At 49.8% G+C, this 22,866-nt stretch overlaps 2 protein-coding genes and 1 non-coding gene across 3 annotated transcripts in view; 2 read left to right on the forward strand and 1 right to left on the reverse strand.

Annotated features, from left to right (window-relative positions):
* Positions 1 to 22,866, forward strand: part of Ia-2 (tyrosine phosphatase IA-2) — a gene marked incomplete in the record, with an annotated part of 628,737 nt that overhangs the window by 120,443 nt on the left and 485,428 nt on the right.
* On the forward strand, positions 3,439 to 3,554 carry Trnal-caa (transfer RNA leucine (anticodon CAA)). The gene is made up of 2 exons: positions 3,439 to 3,476; positions 3,509 to 3,554. It is a non-coding gene; the product is annotated as a tRNA-Leu (tRNA).
* LOC144169370 (alpha-L-fucosidase-like) lies at positions 5,902 to 10,925 on the reverse strand. The gene is made up of 2 exons (XM_077698485.1): positions 10,091 to 10,925; positions 5,902 to 6,929 (listed from the first exon to the last, which is right to left on the reverse strand). The coding sequence occupies exons 1-2, from the start codon at positions 10,708 to 10,710 to the stop codon at positions 6,167 to 6,169; spliced, it is 1,383 nt and encodes a 460-aa protein (XP_077554611.1). The 5' UTR covers positions 10,711 to 10,925; the 3' UTR covers positions 5,902 to 6,166.

A 22,866-nucleotide genomic window follows, 5' to 3' on the forward strand; every position in this document is an offset into this window, starting at 1 on the left:
CAAGACGAACGAAATTCATTGCTTGTAAGTGCAATAAATTTTTACCTTGACCAATTACATTCTGCCTTGAGGATGCGGCAAAACAGAGATGCTTACCGCGCTCACATGTACCATCGTGCCTTCGGCGCGAGATGGGCCGCTCACGCGACTCGAAAAAACTCGAAAAATCATGTGTTTGCCCTAAGCGAACAGACTCAGTGAATGTATTCTTTTGTTGCGGTCTCCCGACGCTTTCGTATTCAGCGGGCGTGCAAGGACACGAACTTTAACTATCATGAAATAATGACTACCGAAAATTATTTCAGTACACTGTCGCAAGCTATGCGCACTAACCATATGTGGCTGCTATGTTACTCACACAATGACGATGAACCGTTTCGCGATTTCACTGGGGGAAAAGGTAACAAAACAATCGGTCAATCACGTAGAGAACGACATCATCGCAATATTTTTATTGGAATAATTTTTGGCTGTTGCTCTTCATATTTTTGTTTCGTTGCTGCTTATTTTACTTTTTATTCCTTTCATGCTTTACCTTTGCTTTTTCCCCTCGGCATGAAATCGTGTGCACGCCACTGTCTCCGGGCGACGCAGAGAGACCAAGAACAGGGAGCGTATACGTACACTGCCTGAGGCACCGCGCTTAGCTTAAGCAGACCTCAAAATCAACAATGAATTAGCTTTCTTGGCATGTGTCCGAACACAAAGAATCATAAAAAAAAAACATTAATTGGAATGCGTCGCAACAGCACCAACCTTCAGAATGACTCGTTTAGGCTGTCGCGCACAGATTATCCGAAAGCGTCGCCCTTCAGTTCACCGTACGGTAAACGAAACTGTTGCGGAGGTTGTAGATGCGGAAAGCTACATGGAGGTGCGACGGGCGCAGCTAGGATAGCTAGACCCCCACCTGCAATGTGGGCGGCCAGTGACGGCCCGAACCAACGGCACATCGTTCCTTTCGGGCGCCGCGCGGCCAGGCCGGGCCGTCGCAGCAGGCGCGTTCTGCCAACCGCCACCGCACTTTGCCGCCGCGAGCAGGCGCCACCCGTCGCGCACGTGCGCTTCGTGACGTCACGTTGTTTACATACAGGGAGAGGTCCATTGGCTGTCGCCGACCTAAGCTACCGCCAAGGTACATGTCTGTTAGATTGTGGTGGGGCCTGGGGTTCCGTGTCACCGTGTGAAATGAAGGCTAATGACAGTTAACACTCTGATTACTTAGGGTGCGTTCCAATTTCCCCTTTAGACGGCTTCGTTGCCGTCTTCGCGGACAGTCCGCATTGTTAAGCACCGTTCCAATTCGAACGAAGCAGTCAACAGAGGCTGCTTCGAAGACACAGCATCGAAGTCGGCAAAGGTGCAGGCTACCTTCCGGTCTAAACTAATAAGTGACGCCAGCGCCACCTTTTTGTGTACTAATGTTGTGACAAATTGATGTTTTATTGAAATGTTAAGTATAATTTATCAGTGGTGAAGATGCTTTTGTTTAGTTATTAAATCCCATAATGTTTGTAATAATAACGGTAATATTATTTACGAAACCTGCGGTTTGCGTTTCTCAACATGCCTGCTACAAAGTTGTCGTCTGCGTTGGTGACCGCTGCGCCGTTCCAGTTCTGCTGCCTTAGACGGGTAATTATACTGCTTCGTAACGTGTCTACCAAGCTGTCCGCGAATGGAACGCAGCCTGTGTATTAAGTGGTGGCTTATATTACTTCACTCGTGCCCATATTACGTACCCGCAGAGCGAAATTTGAAAGATTTTAGTATTCTTGCGCGTTGTTGCGGTTCAAGAGCGCATTTAGTGGCTTGACTGGAGCTGAGTGAGTTACCAAAGGCTAGGTCTTTCAAAGTGAATAAAGGTGTATTTTGTCTTCATGCCTCCTTTTTAACTAGAGGCGAAAATACGTTGCCTCCCTCTGAGTTTCCCTTTATCTGATCTTGAGAAGAAAGAGAGAGAAAGAGAGAATGTGGCGGGGAGCAGTTTATAAATAGCTCCCCTAGCTATTCTTTTTGGGATAGTCGTTTTCTGGGAACGTGATTTCACGGTTCGTAATCATTATACCTTTTCGCTCGCAAAATAGGGACTACTGGCGCGCCCTTCGTGATTTACGGGCGATACTGATGGTGGGAATAGACAGGCAAAGAGTGGGTGTGTTGTTCGTCCTTCGCAGTCAATGGGACCTTTGATGAGGAGTCGTAGGCTACACGCAGCCAATGGAAGTTTTTGTGACAGGCTCAGGTCAGTCACGGATTTTCACGACGCATATTTGACGAAACTGCTTTTTTTAATGCGTAGCATTCTTTGCCGAGTACCCCCTAGCCAGGACCGTGTAACGTCCTGCATTTCCACAAGAATGTATATTTCGCGAAAGTTTCACCTGTAATAATAGCGTCGAATGAAATTAAAAAATATATATATAAAAGATATGAAAAACCGTACATCCGCAAGCCGTACAATGCCCTGCATTCCCACAATATTGCAAATTGAGCGGACGTTCCACGTGTAGTCATTATAGTAGCGTAAGTGGAGATAATTGGAAAAAGTGGGTAATTTTGAAAAACTCACAAAATAAGAAAATTATTAAAAAAATACGGAAAACGGCGAACCGTGTAACGCCCGGCATTTCCACAATAACGCAGATTTCGCAAACGTTTTACCTATATAATCGTTAAATTTCCGTAAGTAGAGATAATTGGTCGGACAGGTTTTAGAAAAACAAAAAAAAAAAATGGCTGTAAAAAACCCACACTCAAGAGCCAAGCGGCGCAAGAATGCTACGCATTAGTAGACAATTCTCTGAATTTCTGCAGGATTTTCTTTTTTTCGCAAATGAGCCAAACGACACTTACGCATCAAAAAACAAACCCTTTATCGAGCCGCAAACCAACCTTAGCAAAATACATTATGAAATAGTGCGCACCTACGCTTCCACATCGCTGTGGAAAAAAGTGTGCGAAGAGAACAAGCCCTCGAGGATTTTCTGTAAACATTTTAGAGAAGTTCGTATTTAAGCAAACAGCTGTAAATCCACTGCGTAAAGCGAGAAATGTGTGTGTGTGTGTGTGGGGGGGGGGGGGGGGGGGGTAGAAAGGGGAAAGTGGTTCTCCAGCGGGGAAGGTTCACTCGCGCACGGCGCCCAGGAGTAGCTGCATAACATAGCTATTGCAGTGGGAATTTTAATTTTAATTTAATAAGTTTTATAACTCCCTCTGAAGTTTTTCATACATTTACAGCAAAGCTATTTATTCACCTATAGCTTAAAAGTGGGGGGGGGGGGGGGGGGGGTTATACTCGAGCGAGGAAATGTCCGCGAACAGAATGCGACCGTTTACAGAAAAGTGGCTAGTGTTTGGCATTGATTTGTACGCTTATTACCTCTCGAACGTCAGCTGTCAGAATGGCCGGGGTAATAACGAAAAAAAAAAAAAAAAGTCAGAATGGCCGAGCGGTCTAAGGCGCCAGACTCAAGCCTCTCCCTTGCCCTTGATAAGGGATCGAGAATTCTGGTCCGCGAAAGTGGCCGTGGGTTCGAATCCCACTTCTGACACGTTTTTTTTTTTTTTTTCCTAAATCTTGCCGCAGCAGATTACGCTGCGGCAAGACGTATCTATTTCGTGGCCTCCTTCGGACTGCCTCCCGGCCAGTTGTGTTCTAACAGCGGAGCTGTTGCATCTGGCCGTAATTTGTCGCGCGTTACGCGATAAAAATACCAAGAAAATGCCGAGCGCTCGTGAGCGCGTGTCTCGCGGCATTGCCGAGGTTGGATGTGCACGTCCCGCTCCCTCGATTCGACGAGCGCAGGAGCTGCATGGTGCAAGTCTACAATGGCGCCGATGAGCTTGCGGAACACTTGCCCACTCCGCGTTTTGGTTGCCGTGAGGAACACGATGATATCGATAAATATGACGATGAGTACTACTATAGCACATTGCAAAGCGACGACGGAACATGTTAATAAACAATTTAAAACTACTGCGAATGCTTGGTGGTGCTACTAGCACATTGCAAAGCGATGACGGAACACGTTAATAAACAATTTCAAACTTCTACGAATGCTTGGTGATGTGTCCTTTAGTGCTCACGTAAAAAGCAATCCTGCAGCTTCGCTACGATTCCCTTGCGTGACTTACTGCAAGGCTGGCCAGTTTTTCTTTTCGTGAATGTGTGCAACCCAACGTAAACTAACAGCTTCGCTGGGTAGTCCGTAGCCTCATTAAAGGGACTCCGGAGAAACATGTTCACTATTTCCTTTGCGTCTGGAAGCACTGCGAAAGCTATAGTTATCTCCAGCATTTAGCGGCATTGCGTTGCTCGTCGCGGCAGATACACCTTCCGTTTCTGCTCTGCTTTTGTGGTTTCCTTTATCAAATGCATTCATTGCTGCAGTTGAAGGGATAGCCCCTACGCCGCTGTAATGACCTAATTCCAGCGGTTGAAGAACGTCAAGGACTGAAAATGAGAGATAAAGTTTTTGAGCGAGTTTTCAAGTTGTCTGATGTGCATACAACAGTAATTTCTTGCTGAGGTACTTTGTGACTCTCTAATCTAAATACGGGATGTGTTGGTTGAATACGTTCTGCAGGCATTCTAAATTTTGAAAAAAGTTGAAAGAAGTGTTGCAGGGTCCCTTTAACGGTTCCGCCTTTTTTTTGTACATGTAACCGGTAAATACAGTTTCTTTCATCGTGTTTATTCCGTCAACTCTAGCCTCCTGCATCGTGCGCCAACACCGCTGTGTGCCGGAGAGTGAAGGGTTTCTTCGCTAAACAAACCAACCAAAATAATCAACAAGGTTTTACTCGCACTGTCGCATGGGAAATAGAACCGTGTGAAGCATCGGACGCGGCAAAAACGCGTGTTGGAAATTGGTGCAACGTGCTAGGGTCACCGCATACTGTGTTCGTACACGACAGCTTTGTGCACACTAGTTGTCGCGAGTCTCGCCTTGGGTGTTTGGATCCCTGTGCTGTCGGGTCGCTCATTCGTAGAGCAGGCGATGCGAGAACTGAATATTTTAGACATCTCTATTTAGACTCAAAAGAATTCCGTAGCTCTGCCGGCTCAAAAGCTAGTAGATGTTTGTGTCGATACATTTCTAGTCAGTCCCGCCTAATGTAGGTATCATATGAAAAATTATCCTGAATTTACGTTTGGAAATGCGTAGGACTATTTAAGACTACAAGACAACTAAAAAAACTAAAAAGACATTGAGGTATTTGTAAAAACACATCTAGCTCTCTTTTGTATTAAAGTACCTTACTTCAATGCGCCGCTTTAACTGCGTATATCATCATCGGTGAAATTACAATAAAAAAAGTGTTGTCTTGCTGACCTTTTACATCAAAACTGGAATTCATTCTACAAATTTCCTGTCTCTGCGCACGGCGTTTTTTTTTTTTTTTTTTTTTTGACCAAGCGATATGATGCCACGAGACCAGAGATTATTATACTGAACAAATGGGATGAAAATTTTCAATAAACTGATTATTTTAGATATCCGTGGGTAGACACGAAAACAATTCTATAACTTAGCGGGCTTAAGAAAGGTTTCCGACAGATATATGTTATCCTTCTTTGTGCCCATAGGTGTGAAATTTCGGAATTTTCTGCCTCATTGAGTCGCAACCTCATCAAGATTCTCATTCCGTGGCTACAGTAGAATGGCCTGGATTATGTATTCACGAGCTTAGTCGTTACTCATGCAAACTTCTTAAGAGCAAAGTTTTTTTATGAATACTGATATTTCTTCTGATTCCTGGAAGGAGGAGATTGATAATCTTTAGAATAAATAAGCAACTTGATAATTTTTTTAAAATATCGTGCCTGAAAATATGTACACTTTCCGGCGAAATATTAACGTTAACAGCAGCTTGTACGCAGACAGAAATCCAGAATACAAGAAATCTTGATTTCTCTTTTATTATGCGTCAAGTAGAATGAAACCAAATTCGTTGAAATATTCAAGAACTGTGTACTAGGGCGGAGGTGTGCTAGGGAACATGATTGTTGCTCGTTTACGCTAGAATTGATAAAAAAATCGCTGGAACACAACAATTACTTTCGATGCCAGTAATATAAACGTTTGTGTAAAATTACTCGTTTGTGTGCATAACACGCTTGAGGTACACGCGCGCAACGATGAACGTTCACTCGCGTGCCTTAGAGCGCACCTTCGACCTTGAGCACCCAGGCCCAAGGCGTGGGTAGTAAGTCAGGCGTAAGCAGTGGAAATGTTATCACAGTACCGCCGGTGCCCCGCCTCTCGTTTGAGCCGACACCGGGGACAGGAGTGAGATCGCAGTCGCCCAAACCCAGCATTGTGACCCTCGCCCCTTCGCCGAGCCTGAGCGACCCCAGGAAGAGCTTATCATTCTTGGGCCAGCGAAGTACCACGACGTAGACAGCGTCTTCCTTGGACGTGTACCACACTCCAGGAGTGACGCTGTCGTTCTGGTACTTCCAGGGTCTAGAGCCGTAGATAGCTTCGCCGTTGACCCCGAGCCACGTGCCCATCTGCGTGAGGCGCTCCTCGAACGCAGGCAGGATAATACCGTCGCTGGTGGGTCCCACGTTGAGGAGGAAGTTTCCGTTGCAGCTCACGGTCGACGCCAGTTCCGCGAGCAGTTCCTCGATGGTGTGGTAGTCGGCGAGCCGGACGTTCCTCCGGTACCCCCACGAGTCTTTGTCCACGGTCATGGCGTTCTCCCACTTGTGGTCGATAAGCACGCCCGGGTTGTAGTGGTCCTTGCAGTTGTAGAAGTCGCCGTGCTTGCAGGGAGTGCCCTTCCCCCAGCGGTCGTTCACCAGGACCGTAGAGCGGACGGGGCTGTCGTTGTACAGCCAGGCGAGGAAGTGCGTGCTGTTCCAGTAGGTGTCGGGTGCCTCCCAGTCGCCGTCCGACCAGATGATCTCCGGCTGATACCTGCGATACACGCGGAAAATGAATTGATAGACCTTATCTAGCAATCTTCATAACATTGTCGCCTGTCTACAGCACCAAATGCCGAGGTGTCCAATTTTCAATTGCTGCTTGCGGACTATACAAGAACTTAGTTTATACAGTGAAAGCTCGTTCATTCAAACTTCAATAATTTGAATTTCTGGATAATTCGAACTATACAGTTTAGTCCGCTCAAGCCGCCATAAAAGCCAATGTATAAACAAGCCCGTTAATTCGAGCGCGAGTAGGTCCCACTACAGATAATTCGAATTACGTGCCACCGCACTGGCTCCGGACAAACGGCCAGAGAAAGGCATCCGCTGCCTACAGACACGAATAATCTCCGCCTACAAAACGTGAAAAAGAACAGAGAAAAAAGTAAAATCGGGTAAAAACAAACTGGAATTCCAATGGCGGTCGTTGTGGAGAACGTATTCTTTGGGGACTACGTCATTGTGGACGCAAGTACAGTGGTGTTTTGTGTTGTGGGAGATGAGGGCGTCATCTCTCCGGTCAGAAGCGCAAAACCTGTCGCTGCCAGTGACGACATGGAGGAAGCGTACGAAGCACGAGGGCGGACGTCCACACGGAAGTGATTGCCTGACGAAATGCCGGTCGTCCTTTGTTTAGTTTTTGAATAAGGGGCAGTGGTCGGAGCAAGAAGTGCTGGCTGTCGTCTTAAAAGGCAAAAAACATACTGCAATCACGGAACTTTTCAAGGATCAAATTGTCGACAGGCCTACTGCTTCCAGATCGCAGTGTACTGTTTCTATCGTTCCCTTTCCTAGGTTCGACCTTTCATTACTTCGAACTGAGATGGCGTCCCTTTGCTGTTCGAATTAACGAGGAGGTTTTATACTGTACTAGCAAATTTCCCGGTAAAAAGACTTGAGTCTTTGTAGACCTTCTGAGGTTATGTAAATGTTATCTTAGTCATTGTACATTTAATCTGATAAAGAAAATTTAGGTGGCCCATTAGCGTAAACAGCTGTTCATTTCCAATGGGCTTTAGGCCGTGCCTACCTGGCCGGCGGTGTCACAGTAAATGCCAAACTCACTGTTGCGTCGTGCATAACGCACTATCAGGGCATTTCCGGTATCACCGCTGTTTCCGCTAGCACGGGCTAACTGCTTTGATGGTTTACATGGAAAGGGTTGTGGCGTGAACTGCCCAAGACAGAGCTAGCGTGTGAAACAAGGTACGACGGAGCGCTGCCCAGTAACCCAAACCCCCATGGCTATTGGCCGAAAACGTCGTGCACATATATGTTCCCAGTAACGTTACGCTTCCACTTAAAACGCGGCCCTTGATTTAAAAAAAACTAGGGTTCAGCTCAAACCGCAACCACGCCATCGCGGAGGAGGGAGGGGAAGGGGGGTCAATAAAAAAAGAGTTTTCTTTCTAACATTGCGCATGTAACGGCATGAACACCGCCGTTTATTGCGTGAATAAATTTCAAGCGTGGTTAGATAAAGCGTCATTATATCTTGAAAGGTGGCCTGGCGGGGTTTTATGGAGACACATAGCGCCCCTACCCTGCGTGACATAAAAGCAGCCGTAATATGTGACGTTACATTGTTAGCCTCTAGAGAGCTACGCTGCCGGTGTATCCCCAGTCCTGTTTCGGCAGTTCAGGCAGTTCCACGGTTACAGGGCGGAGAGCATTACGTTAGTCGGAGTTAAAATAACAAAAAGAATAGAAACGTGCTTGGCGTCACACATTCCAAGTGGGAGGCCTGCCTATCTAGCTACATACTACGAAAAAAAAATGCAAGCTAGCATTTTGCATGAAAATTTTTCTTATCCTCCTCATGTAAGGATATGTTTGAAGCTATATATGCAAATATCCGGAATTGACTTTTTGGGCGTAAATTACGGCATATTAGGAAGTGGTTTTCTTTCTCTACAGTATGTTTTTTCACGCATAGAGTTTGCTTCTTCATTTAATTGTCCTCCGAATTTTGAATTTATTTAGATGTCATTCCTTGTTGTTATTTTTACGTAGTAATTTGGTGCAATGTCGAAATTTGCCTTGCATATCTTACCGAGAGTTTCTCCGCTTTGTCTACAGACACGCTACCATTTCCTCGTGTCACGCCACCCGCTCGAATAGTAAAGACGTACGCAGTGTTGTACGCGAAACTTCTCTGGCCTAAACTGTCTCAATCTCTTGGGTTATATACTTAGTTTACTTTACTCGAAACGAACTCGCCATTAAAACGTAGGTACTAAGCCGGCTACTTAACGTTTGAGCCATCATTCCCGAGGAATGGTAGCGCAACATTAATTTCGGGCCTTTCGATTAAAACCGCATGAGAGCATGAGAACTCTACTTATTTAAGCCCTACAAGCGCAGTTGTTTGGTGATATTAGAACCCTAGCGAGAGAGTCTACTATAGAGCTGAGCCACAAAGACGATGGCGACGACGACGACAACAACAACGAAAGGCTCTTTCAGTGTGGCCGCCGCATTGGCACGTGGTAGTAGTTGTAGTAAAGCCCTTATTTAAGAAGGGAGGGCAGAAGCCATTCAGCTGGGAAAGAGACAGAGGAACGGCACGCACTGGAGAACGCTGATTCGTCAGTGTGGCGCCTCACGTGAGTGCACGATTTGCGTGGCTCCGTCGTTTTAATAGCAGAGGCACAAGTTCGTTTTCTAAAAAAATTATCCTTCGTCTTTCCCATCACCTTCGGCTCTTTTCATCCTTAAAACGCAACAATACGAAGCTGAGGTCACAAACCCCGAACTAAGACACGTCGAAAAATATGTTGTTCTGATGGTGATTTCAAGCGCAGTACGTTTCGGCGGCCAACGTTCAAAGTTTTCTTTCAGTAGAATGCCTGTGCTTCAGTCTTTTAACTGTAGAACTGCGCAAAGCATAAGAAAAGCAGAAACAAGCTCCCTGCTTGCTCAAAGACATGGCGGCGAAATTGGTGCAAAAGTTTTTTCGGCAAATTCGAAAGGTTTTCCCGATATTAATATTCAGGAAAATGAACCAGAACAACATTAGGGATTATTTGTTCAGAGATTTAACCTTGAAGCTTTGCATCTCAAGGAAATAAAGAATTCCTGAATTCTTATGACAGAACAAACACTCCTGCTTGTAAAAGAGTCGTCACCAACGTTAATATGTGTACTCACTTTTCCACAATTTCAACCAGCTCGGGCAACGTCTTGCGGGTGACGAAGTCGTTGGTCGCGAACCCCGACGCCTTATCGGCGAGGTAGAGCGGGTTGAACCACTCGTAGAGCGAATGATACAGGCCGAAGCGGATTCCTCCCTTCTTCTGGATAGCTCGCGCAAGGTCCCCTACCAGGTCTCTGTGGGGTCCCACGTCGCCCGCGTTCCAATTCCACGACACACTGGAGGGCCACATCGTAAATCCCTCGTGGTGCTTACTGGTCAGCACCACGTAGCGTGCTCCCGCCTTGGCGAACAGATCCGCCCAGCGGTCCGGGTCGTAGAACTCGGCCTTGAACTGGGGCGCGAAGTCCTGGTACGTGAAGCCCGGTCGGTAGTTGCGTTCCATGAAGTCGCAGTACTTGGCGTCCTTGTCGCCCTGCCAGTGCCACCAGAACCACTCGCTGCCGAAGCTGGGGACCGAGAAGACGCCCCAGTGCAGAAAGATGCCGATCTTGGCGTCGTCGTACCAGTCTGGAATGGGCCTCGTGTCCAGCGACTGCCAGTTTGGCGAGTAGCGGGCCTCCGAGGAGCTCGCCAGCGTCACCAGAAGAAGCAGGGCGAACTGCGAGAGACGCATGACGCCGGCGGACCTGGATGTCGTTTCGCAATATATTAATGTAGGAACGCAACCATTCGCAACGCGAAGAGTTTTAATTGCGCAGCTGCACCTCTGGTAGAACGCACCGGGCGTTCGTGTGGACGCTGGAAACTGGGAGCAATCAGCAATAGACGCGAGCCTTTCGAGCAAGGCACGTGCGCTATCGTTGGCTACTATCGTGCCCTCCGTGTCTCGAGAGCTCCCTGATACGCTCGCAGCGGTAGAAACGCGGACTCTTTGTGTTTTTATGTATGGTGTTCTCCCGTCTCGAACTCTCTCCTCTCTTCTTCCTGACAGAGGGTTTTTGTGAGGGAGGGAAACTGTTTTTCAAAGCTCTTATTCGGGGGGCCGCGCCGTTCGCGTGCTTGTAAAGCTTACACGTCCACATTACGCGACTCTTGCCGTTTTACGGAACATGCTAGCTGCGCTAGAAAGAAACGACGAGTACGCCCTTTTGCCCTGCCACCCCTCCGGTGGATCGAATTTCAATTTTCTGCAGGGCCACGGTTGTGAGTGAAAATGCTTGTCGTGAGCTTATGCTTCGCTCTGACCATTCTGACTCACAGCACCGAACACGCAAGGACGGTACTGACAGCGTGCTGCATCCGTTGGCCAAATGTTGCGTGATAAGTGAGAAATGTGTGATCAAGTATGTGGCAAGAGGGAGAGAGAGAGATAAAACCTTATTGGGACCATGCCATTCAGGTGGCGCTTGTAGCCGGTGGCATCCACCACTCACCGGCGACTGCCACAGCCCTATCAATTAACCGGACCTGAAGGTCCAGATCGCAGCTTCGAAGCGCGGCCTCCCAGTGCTCCTCAGAGGGGATAAGTGGGAACGTATTTTGTGAGCATGCCCATATGATGTGAGAAAGGGTGGCGTGATCTCCGCACAGGCGACAGGCCGCGGTTGGGTAAAGACTTGGGTGTATGTGTGTCAGACGAGCTGGGTTGGGGAAGGTGTTTGTTTGAACTAAACGCCAAATGTGCGCTTTGTTGTTATCCAATTGCTCGTCGGCCGGAGGGTAGATCCGGCGGGAGAGGCGGTAGTGTGTTGTGATGTCATGAAATGTGACCAGGCGATCCATCGCAGACCGCGCCCCGTGTGTCACGGCTCCCTCCCCTCGATAATTATGTCCGCTAGCACAAACCAATGAAGAAGGGCGCGAGACAACAGTTATTTATATTTCAGCAGGGTGGCCGGCCCGTGAGTTTTCACGTGTGCCGAGATTGCTGCAGTGAATGAAATCACAGCGGAGATGCACGACTACGTTTTTAACTATATATGTTTACTGCAGGAACAAGAGATTACAAGGCAACGCCCGACACAAGAAAAAGAAGGAGAAACCTTCCCACTAGCATCGGCCTCGTGCGCGCAGGCACTAATCTGCCGTACAATAGGCGCACGTGCGCGCTGGGCGGCTAACGCACGGCGCTAACTAAAGTAACAACGACAAAAAAACCAAATACACAGTGTGGCCAATACGGAGACACTCTATCCGACTTGGCCTACGCCTTAACCTTCGACCACAAAAACATAGCAACTACGAAAAAATAATAACAAGTACGCAACACGCAAAACACTCTAGGGGACAAACATCGTTGCCCCCGACAACAGCAACTACTATACAACTCTAGCAGCTCTGCAAGCTGTACACGACACGCGAAATGCCCTCAAGCATCGTTACCCTCGACAGCGACAACTACTACAAACAAGACAAAAAAAAAAAAAAAAAAAACCTCTCAACTCGTTGGCTACAAGTGACGCCAAAAACCAGGAGGAGGCAGATAACTCGAGGCAACAAACAAATTACGACGGCGGGGAGCGGCACAAGAAATGCTCTACGAGGCAAACGTCTTAGCCCTAGGAGTGGCAATGAGAACCCGCAGTTTCAATTTCGGAAGGTCACGGCGAAGTCGAGCCGGCCTCGCCGGGCAGCCGCTTACTTTCGGGGCTCCGGGGTGCGGAAGCTGGTCGGCCATGGGACTCGCGGCGACGGGCGAACTCGAGCGCGTAGCCGAGGCGTTGGTCGTTCCGTCGCGAGCCTGCCGACGTACTTCCGCTAAAGCGCGTCACCCCCGGACCCTACCGTTGTCAGATGGAGAGGGGGGGGGGGGGTCACAAAACACTCATCCAACCATCATAATCCAACTACGTTGCTCAGGTAAGGGTCACCCGGGTGGTGTGGGGTTTTTTTTGTTTAGAGCAACGGTCCTTTTCCCTGGACGACGGTCCTTTTCTCTGGACGTAGGAGTGCCAGTGTCATTTTGCTAGGTTCTGCTTCAAGTCAGCTTTCCGTCGTCCCTGCTCCGCGGAGCGCGGCGCAGCTCGAGAGCCATCGGTTTGAGCACTGGTTCATGTTTAGTCCGCTGGCAGACTGATGTATATACTGCCTTGTGAGCTGGACCCGGGGCTCACTGGATTCTCAATTGCATCCCCGCTTTCCGAGGAGAAAGAGTCAGCAGACATCTCCTCTGAGCTTCTGCTCCCTTCGTCCCCCGAGGACTCGTTGCCGTCCACAGCGGCTCGTTTTTCCTTGGGGATGTCTCACGAGCTTCGAGATAGCTCGTCTTCTGAGCCGTCGTTCGCACCCGTGCCTGCCACGAGGTTGTGCGACTTCCTCTCATGGCGTGGCGTCTTCCTCCTGGCCGATTGGGGTGCCTCTTTGACGGATTGCATCATCTCAACCAGCACCTCCTCGGCTTGATCCTCTGTCGCCGCAGCAACAGCAGGTACCGAATGTTCTGAAGGGGTGGCTGCCAACTGTTCTTCCCGCACTGCCCGCAGGGTTTCGGAACGCCCGCCGTCCCCCTCGGACTCCATGCTCCCTGCGCCACTAGCTTGGATGGAGCTAGAGCTATCCTGTTGGACAGGAGCTACTGAAGTGCCAACCGCTCCCGCGGGAGGCGGCGGCTGCTGAGTCACCATCGCAAAAGAGCGAAAAGTGCACTCCGAGACAGCGTGATCGCCAGCACACTTAGTGCAGGCCCGTCTCGCACTGTTCGTGGTCAAACCAATCACAGCGTTTGCACTTGGGCGTCGTGCACGCAGCCGCGTAGTGGCCGGGAAAGCCACAGCGGATGCAGAGGCACACAACACGCTCGTACTCACACTGCACTGTGAAACTGCCTAGAGCTACCAAGTTCGGAACTGCCCTGCTCATATCCACGCGCATCCTACGCACACCTGACGAGACGCCCAGGAAACCCGACCCACTTTCCTTCGAGCAGCTGCGGACCTGCCCAAACGCCCCGAGAGCACGGCACAAAGCCTCGTCCGGCTGGTCGTTTGGGTAGTGCAACACCCTGATCGCCTTTGCCTGTGACCCGCGATAGTCAAACCGAACATCCTGCTCACGAACGGTGACGACAGGGTTGTTCAGGAAAGGCTCGACTGCACTCTTGCTTTTGAAAAAGATTTCAAACCTGCCCGCTCCAAAATCCTGCACGCCCGAAAGCTGCTGCCTCGAGAACTTCTGAACGAGGATCTTCGTTAACTCCACGTTCGTCACCCCTTTCGGGAGTCGAGCGTAGAAGGTGAAAGGCCGAAGCCGCGCATCCTGAGCTGCCATGGCGAACGCGAAGGCACACAGATATCACTGGATAAGGGATGTATGTTTGAAATGATGATGAATAAACTTCAACTTGAACCTAAAACACGCGCCTGGTGAGCAAAGAACCCTCACGACTCACCCGTGATGGCTGTGGCGTGGTGTATCCGAGCTGGAAAGAAAAGGGTGAACACACAACACTGCAAACACAGCACACAACGACCGCGCAGCCCGCCTCATATCCCGACACCCTTGCCGAGGCCCTTTCCTCCCTTGCCGCGACCAGGCATGACGAGTGCGGTAGTAGCGACGAGCGCGACGATGAACGAAAACAACCGGCCGCACGCACGATAGACGGACGGAAGCGAACTTCCCAGCGTCTGGCCCGTGGTAAAATCTCAAGCCGACTGCCCCCAGTGACCGCTTGCTTCCGCTCAAATAACCTCCACCGGCCCCCTGTCTGTCCAGTAGACCTGCTCTGTCGTCGTCCCCATTGTTCCTCTTTTCCTCCCTCCTGGGGCCACTCGCCACCATCGTAAGCGCGCGCAGGAGCGCGCGATCGTGACGTCAACCCGGCGCACCTGCACGCGCGCTGGAATGTCGCATCTCGCTTTGTCCTCGTAGCGGGCACGGCGAAACAAAGGAAGCGAGCACAAAGCCGAAGGAAATGGAAATGTGAACAATTTTTTTTTTTTCACGGGCAGGGTTAGCGCATGGTTAGGTACACGGGAAGAAACCATTGCAGGCGTTTCTTCAGCACTGACATCGCATCAGAGGCGCGAACAACAATGCACAAGACTACTTGTACTTGTGCATTGTTCTCTATCATCAGCGAGACTAACGTGTTTTCTCGGCATTCTCGTGAGAGAGAAAACAATGAGGTGCCTCGGCAAATTCTTCTCCATGGCGATAGCGGTAAGCATTCCGTCCACTTGATTGCCTATACCGTGTCTTTCTCCCAACAGAACAAATCGCGCCGCTTTTCCTAAACGCGTCAAATGATGAAAATCTTGAACTATTTTACTCTTTGAAGGTGAATGACGAGCGAAGATGAGGTGACACATAAGTTTGAAGGGTACGAGCACTTGACGTTACTGTGCACAGAACTGTGACAGTTTTCACACTTTACGTAATTTGAAATTTGCGGGCCAGCGCTTGATACTACCAATACTACGTTAAGGAGAAAGCGATCGCATCACGTTCGAGTCCAACTTCACGCCGTACACCCTCGACATCTACGTTTTTCTGTCCCCTTCGAGCACGCACCCGCCGCGCTGGCTCAGCGGCAAAGGTACTGTGCCGCTGATTCCAAGGACACGGGTTCGGTCCCGGCGGTGGTGGCCGTTTTTATCGCCAGAATCATAGCAGTCTTAGGTAAACTCGGGCACTGAACTCGATTCCAAGACACGACAGATGATTTTTACGAAAAGAAAAAACGGTAAAGGTGTTTAAAAACTTTCAAATTTCGCGGTATAGGACGTTAGCAGTGAAGCAGTGGGAGGAACACTAAAAACCGAGCTATCAGTTGGTATCTTTTATTTGCCCGTCCGGAGCAGTTTTGAGCAGCTTCTGGGAAGTCCGAAACTGCTCTCGCAATAGAAATTCCACCTGCGAATAAAATGCGTAGCGGCTCTGGAGCAGTACTCAGCCGTTAAAAATGACAGGCTTAGTGTTTAACTGCACGTCAGCATTCGTGCTACGAGCACTACAGTAGCACAGACATGTTTTAATGCGCTCAATGTCCTATCGAGGAAAAATAGTTCCGTCCGGCGTCCATAACGGTTGGGGGGGGGGGGGGGGGGGGGGGAGTCGGTCCATTGCGCATGAGGCGTTTCACGATGCCAGCTTGAGCGAAAATGCAGGCGTCCGGCATCAGCGTTCCTAACAGATCGAAAATGACCCTTGTCGACGCGGGCTGTAGCGAGAGGTGGCCGTTCCAGCCAGCAGATGACTTGAGGAAAAACAGCGAAATTCACCATCAACTCATGCCTTCATCAACCTGTCCCGCTGCTCGGCATGAACAAGCAGCGGCGCAACGTCTCAAACACAGATCGAAGCCATTAGAAAGCGTTGAGTCAGATCGCTAAACAAAGCGCCTTCAGCGGCAAGATCAGGCGTTCTACTGGACATTCGTGCCTTCGCATTCACAACCCACCGCAGTGCTTAGGTGTCCTCGGATTCTTGTTGTGTTGTTCGTTTGCGGTTGCTCTGGTCGGAGGCTGTCAACCGCACGAGCAGGTCTCTGGGACGTCATACGGACCCAGCGTAAAGTAGCGGGTCAGGCATCCCTGCTTCATTGGTTTTAAGTGCGATGCACTTTATAAGCGACCCCAAACCATCCACCGCCGGCGGCGTCGGCGTCCGCAGCCCTGCTCTCCCTAGCAACGGCGCAGAGCGGAGAGCAGCGTCGGTAGCAACGGCGCTGCTCGCTCGCTCGCTGCCCCTTCGCTCGCTCTTCCTCTCTCCTCGCTGGCTGCAGCTGCGCGCGCACCCCTCTCTCTCGCACGCCCGCCTTCTCTCTCAGCCACCTGGCTCGGCGCGCTCAGCGCGGCGTACCCCCCTTTATATGCAGCGATAAACCGCCAGACCTCCGTGGGTCGGCTCGCGCGCGCTCTCTCGCTACAGTCTCCTGCTCGCTCTGCTCCAGTTTAGACCGTTCGCTGGCTGGGCGCCTCTCAAGGCGATGTCAGAATTACTACGCCGTGTACTCTCGGCGCAACAAATGCATTCGCACTTCCTCACGATTCCCTTTTTTTGGCAATTTTTTGTTAGCACCTAGCTTATGTGTTAGAAGTCAGCGCTGAAATTGTCATTGTTATTGGGTCAAAGCTCATTTTGTTTAAACCAAACTTGCGTTTTGTCTTCGTGGTCCCCTTAAGTTTTTTTGTTGTTGTTGTTGTTGTTGTTGTTCAGATATAATAATTTCGTTCCCTCACGTTTTCTAATGCGTTCGATAGACACGGTTGGCCTAGTTTGGGAAAGTTTCGTTTGGAGCTAGTGCCCGCCTTCGAAACCCGGTGAGTATTCTGTAAGGCTCTTCTCAAAAATGCGGCCGCTGGAACGCTGCAAGAGCGGGGCATTAGTCAGCTATAGAAGACTGGGGGAACACTTTCAGGTGTTACATCCTGCTCAAGGTCAGCTCGTGCAGTGTGCGGTCGCACAGCGAGTTTCAGGAGTTCCGTCCACGCTCAGTTGTCCCAGTCGACTATCGCGCACAGCCACGGGAAATCGCTTTGCTGACTCTCTGTTGTCTCAAAAGGGCCATGAAGACAAAATACAACCTTGTTCAGTTTGAAGGAACTAGCTTTTGGTATCTCCCTCAACTCCATTCCAGCCACGAAAGACGATTTATGAACCGAGAAAACCGCAATAAATATTGAAAAACTCAAAATTCACGCTACAGTGCTGTAATTTAAGCAGGATAATGGCCAGCACTAAAAACATATGATGTTATCGGTGCGTTAAGTGCACGTTAGGTCGTGTTCAGACTGACGCCGCAACTGTCGCAATAACTTTAAAGAATGACGTCACTTCACGTCTCAGCCAACCGAACTGCGTGACACGCCGTTTTTTTTTTTTTTTTACGTTCATGATCACTATATGGCTTTTACGTCGGTAGCCAGAACGTGGCCTTAGCATTCAAGGGGTACGGTCAAACGGAACTATAGGCACCGCTACAATCACCCAGTCATGTTTTCTTGGCGGTGGCTTCCGTCAGCAGCCGCCAATCCCACGAACAAGATTCTGTGACGTCATAGATAAATCTCCGGAAAGTAGTTGTAGAGCCGCCTGTGCTTCAAGTGTTCTCCTTAATATCTGGATTGTTTGTCTGGAGTTCGCGATAAAATTGGCACCATGGTTATCGGGCAAAGGAGTCTTCCTAATGAATCCAGCTTGTGTCCCTTCACGTCCCTTCAAACAGCGGCCTGGGTAGGGCAAAAAGTCTAGTTCCCATAAGCATGGGATGTGTGTGCTTAATGAACCATCCAGATCCTTTCACTCGTCATCGTTCTGTTTATCTTCCATGTTGTAACGTTTATATACGATGCCAAAAGCGGATCACACGCAAATGGACGGGACGAGAAGTAAAGACGGTGGGAAACTAGGTTGCTGCGCCAGAGAACGCGGGGTTGCAAAAGGAGTACTTAGTAGGAGTGGACGCGTGGTGACTAACAACGATGACTACGATCAAGACATACGAGTGTTTCCCACACTGTGAGGCTCGTTAAATGCCAAGTGCACTGCCTAATTCCAGCAAATGTGCACTGGATCTTTAGGCCCAACCTCGGCTGCTAAAGCAATCCCATTTCGAGCTCATCGTGTCGTTGCCAGCATTTGGGGTGCCTGGAACAAAATGGGTGGAGGGGCACCGGAGGCGGACACCATGACGGAGATGAGCAGGGCGAACTCCCCCGTTGGTCTCGTGGGGCCTTTGGTCTCGCCACCGTTTTTCCGCCTTCCTTCCCGTCGGCGGGCCCATTGAAAGATGCACTCGCTCGATATGGGGCTTCTGGTGTTTGCCGGCCCGCCGGAACAGAGCCGGGGTGAAACACGAGAAGGGCTGATGCGCGCGCGTCATGGAGGAAAGAAAAGGTTAGGAGAGGCCCTGACGTCACATTTGTGAAGCCGAGTTCCGCCATGACTTGAGCCCACGGAGCCCAGCACTCTATCCCATCATCCTTTGCTGTCTCCGGTTTGATTTGACTAACATGGCGTCGCCCTGCCCTCCCGCTTCGAAGCGAAAACAGCTTCGTCGCTAATTCCTCGGTGCGATGTCATCTTCTAAGCTGTTGACTTCGCCTTCAATTTGCCCATTCTAACCCTCACCCAAAGTTTCAATCGAAAAACGGCCTTTGTTTTTGAGATAGAAGGACGATTTTTCAGCTCTTAGGCCTGGAAAAGTAGCGTTTGTCGTCGTCATAGCAACAGGCTCGCGGGATGGCGAACGCAGACGCCTACGACGGCAGAGTTTTCAAACTGGCCTAATCTAAAAACGTTTGTCGTAGCGACTGCGCTGGTTTGCAAGCGTAGCAAGGCAGCCACATACCAAGCGCCTTAAAAATTTGTCCGTTCTATTTGCCCAAATTTGGCCGCCGCAGTTGTAAACAAGTAAGCAACATTGTCCATGGGCTCAAGAAAAATGACGTAACTTCCTCCACACTTTTCGCAATGCATTGGGATGCTAGGGGCCTCTCCTTAGTATTCTTTCCTCCATGGCGCGCGTGCACGCGTGGGCTTTCGCCAAGTTCAGGATCGATAAGATCACGCCGGTGGGGGAGTGCGCGCTCCCTCGCCCTCTCCCTGTTAGCGGCTCTCGCGTCTTCGATGACGGCGACATCTCCTGCCGTCGGGCGGAACTTCCTTCGCAAGCGACTCTGCTCAGCTCTTCTAGGTGTCGCTAGCATGCTTGGCGTCGCGCTGGCGTCGCGCTACTGATTGGCGCCAAGACACGCCGGCTACGCTGCCGGCACTTGAAGCTGGAGGCGCGGTTACCTGCGCCGAAGCAACGTGGCGGGGCCCGGGGGTTTATCCATGCATGTGGGGGTATTTCGGCAAATTCTTGCTTAATGCATGGAGGGCTGGCCGGCTGAATAATGGGAGAGTGTAGAGATGGTTAAAATACATTCTGAGCGTGCAAAATGACGTGATATCCAGGAAACACCAAAAATTTTAAAACTTACGATTTTAGCAAGAAAATGTCTACGTCTTTGCTTGGCTGGTTATGCATAACGTTTATTCAGAGTGCTTTTCCCGAATTCCCGACATATGGCCGTGGGGATTGCAATTTTTTTAACCTCCTTGGGATTGCTACTGGAGAGGGCGCGCTGCTGTCGTGACGTCGTGGCGCCACAGGTAGGATGCTCGATCTTACCAGCGTTGGCTCGCTACAATCGGCTGTAAGTGCGTCAAGTATGCGGATTTTCGGGCTCATTCTCGCTGTGTGAAGCGTGATTCAACCTCATTTTAAGTTATGCGTACAGCGGGGAAAGATGCGTATGATGAAACTATTACATTGGTTGAAAGAAATCGTTTGTGAAATGTGCCGCTGTGCGAAGCTAGCGCAGCGGAGTAGTAGTAAAAGTAGTAGTAGTAGTAGTAGTAGCCACTTTATTTAACGTTGGGGTCAGGGTAAGGGGTACACGTGCGGTGTTGGGCACACTGGTTCACCCGCACGATAATAAAATAAGGCTTGGCCATGATGCCTGTGGGCGTTCCGCCATTGATAACGCATTTAAAGATTGCTAACCCAGCGTCGAAGTTGTAACATACGGCGACGAGAATGGCATTCCCGTGTTATAAGACCACTTGATTAAGGGGAGAAGCCCTTGCCCTGCAGAGGGCGTAAATAGGCTGGTGATGGTGATGATGATCATTGTTTGCGACCGCAACCATGGCAATGACGGTGGACCGTATTAGTGTACCTAGATCGGTTCAAAGTGTAGGCTATGGCAAACAAAATGCGCGCACCACGAAAGTGGAAGTCTTTGTCACGGTCTCTGGGGAGAATGCCGTAACCGCAACGCATCCTCTTGCTACCAAAGACGCCAATGGAGGTGAAATACGACTACACAGTGAAAGTCCTCAGAAGGCATTTCTCTCCAAGGCGGTCTATGGTTACCGAACGGTGCCATTTTTTTATCGGCTGTTGCATACGAGAAGGCGCACCCGAGCCGAGCTCCGTCGCCTCCGACATGCGCGTGGTAGCGTGGTGAAGCGAGCGGCCAGCCAATGTTGCTGCCTCGAAGAAGACCAGAAGCCGTAGGCAAACTTAAATCGTTTACTGCGTGGCGATAGATGGGCCGAAGCCAAAGAACAATGCCCCGACGGGCGAGCTTACATTACAGGACTCGAGCAGAGTGACAGCATTGATTCACTGCTCAAACAGGAATGAACTACAGCGCTTGGGGGGTCTTATTTATACCCAAAGCGCGAACGGTCAAACAAGCGTTCCCTCTAGATTGTGCACACGACACGAACGGTACAGACACACACAACACTCTTTCCAGAGTTCGTGAGCGGTCGGTAGTAGCGGCGCACGCTGAGTCCGAGAGAGGGGAGAGGAGGTCTCCGCAACGGCTTCCGCGTCCTTCGGACAAGTCTCTGAGTGTTGCGTCGGCCACCCCCAAAATATGAATCACGCCAATAGCGAGGCGCCAGCGATCCAGACACGTAGCGTCCTGCTTGGATACGTCGGCTGCAAGCGTGACTCACCGACAGGGAGGCCTACTCGAAAGGCGCACGTAGTGGAGGCTTCGCCACACAGCGGAGGAGTGTTGCACAAAGCACAGCGGCGGGCTGATTCGTAACATGGCTGAATCAAGAGTCCAACGAGATCATTAGGGATTCACTGGGGAACTGAAATGACTCGTGGCGACGTGTTCTTTCGGAAGCTTCTTGGAAGATTTGATACCGGATCTTGTAATTGTTGTCCTTCGGAAGGACACGATTCTCCGTCTCTTAGCACTGCAGGATGGCAAATGCACCTGTAACCGAGTCTGTAAGATATTGACAGTCATAGAATCTGTTAACAAAAAGTGAAATAAACGCTTCTGTAAGGTGCCACCTCGATCTCAAAGAAAAGCCGATATTTAGGCCAAGTTGGTTAAAAACGGACACCCATCTGTCCGCCGCTTTACGAACGGTAGAAGTGCAAGCAGTCAGCAAAAAAGCCTTTGAGGATGAGAAGCGTATAAAAGCTTGAACAAGGAGGGTATGGAGCCATCGGAGTTTCAGGGGTGTCAAGGTGAAAGAACACGCAAGCCCGTTCGTTTTACAGCTAGACCAGTTCCACGTCTATTGGGTGAGTCGATTAGAGAAGAACTAATTGTTTCAGAAAAAAAAAAGTCTGGTGTCACGTACCGGGTCAGGCACAAACGGTACGCGACGCCTCTCGTGGAGGTATCGAATGATGGTGGTAAAGTATTCCGGATATTTGGATACTAATTACTCACTGTTTATCCAGCCATTGAGGTGGACCGCTCTGTCTGCCACTGCCAGATGACATTTTTACGTCTCTGGTAGGAACAACCGTATTTACTGTTTTATATGTGGTGGAGGCGCGCACCTTCAGCTCGAGCTGTGAAGCCCAAGAGCTTCTCACGACAAAAGCGCACCCGGCACGGCACACATTCCGGCTGTTACCGTACGGCCTAGCAAGTACCTCCGCCATATTCCAGGCAGTCATAAATCATGTATTTCAGGGCATTCCTGTATACCCCGGCCTGTTAATTGGACGACGTTCTATCAGGTGGAAAAGATCATGGTGAATGGTACCGCCGTATCGATCAGGTGCTACGAGCACTTAATAAACACGGTATTTGAAAGAGCAAGAGAAGCACTCAGGCCATGAAACAAACAAGAATGATTTACGTCCGTGCACGGCCGACGAAAAGATGCATATTTGAGATGCACCTGTGGCCAGCAGCGTGACCAACCTTCAGGCATTTTTTGGCCTAAGTAATTTCTACGGTAAATTCTCGCCGAGGCTAGCCACTATGCTGGACTTATTGCATCGGCCACTGCGCGTGCAGGGGCCCCAGATTGGAATGGTCGCGCGAATGTGACGTATGTTTCGTGAAGTTTG

This window comes from Haemaphysalis longicornis, unplaced genomic scaffold (assembly GCF_048455015.1).
Source record: "Haemaphysalis longicornis isolate Haplotype H1 unplaced genomic scaffold, Haemaphysalis longicornis Haplotype H1 scaffold_2, whole genome shotgun sequence".
In the NCBI taxonomy this organism is placed as follows: domain Eukaryota; kingdom Metazoa; phylum Arthropoda; class Arachnida; order Ixodida; family Ixodidae; genus Haemaphysalis; species Haemaphysalis longicornis.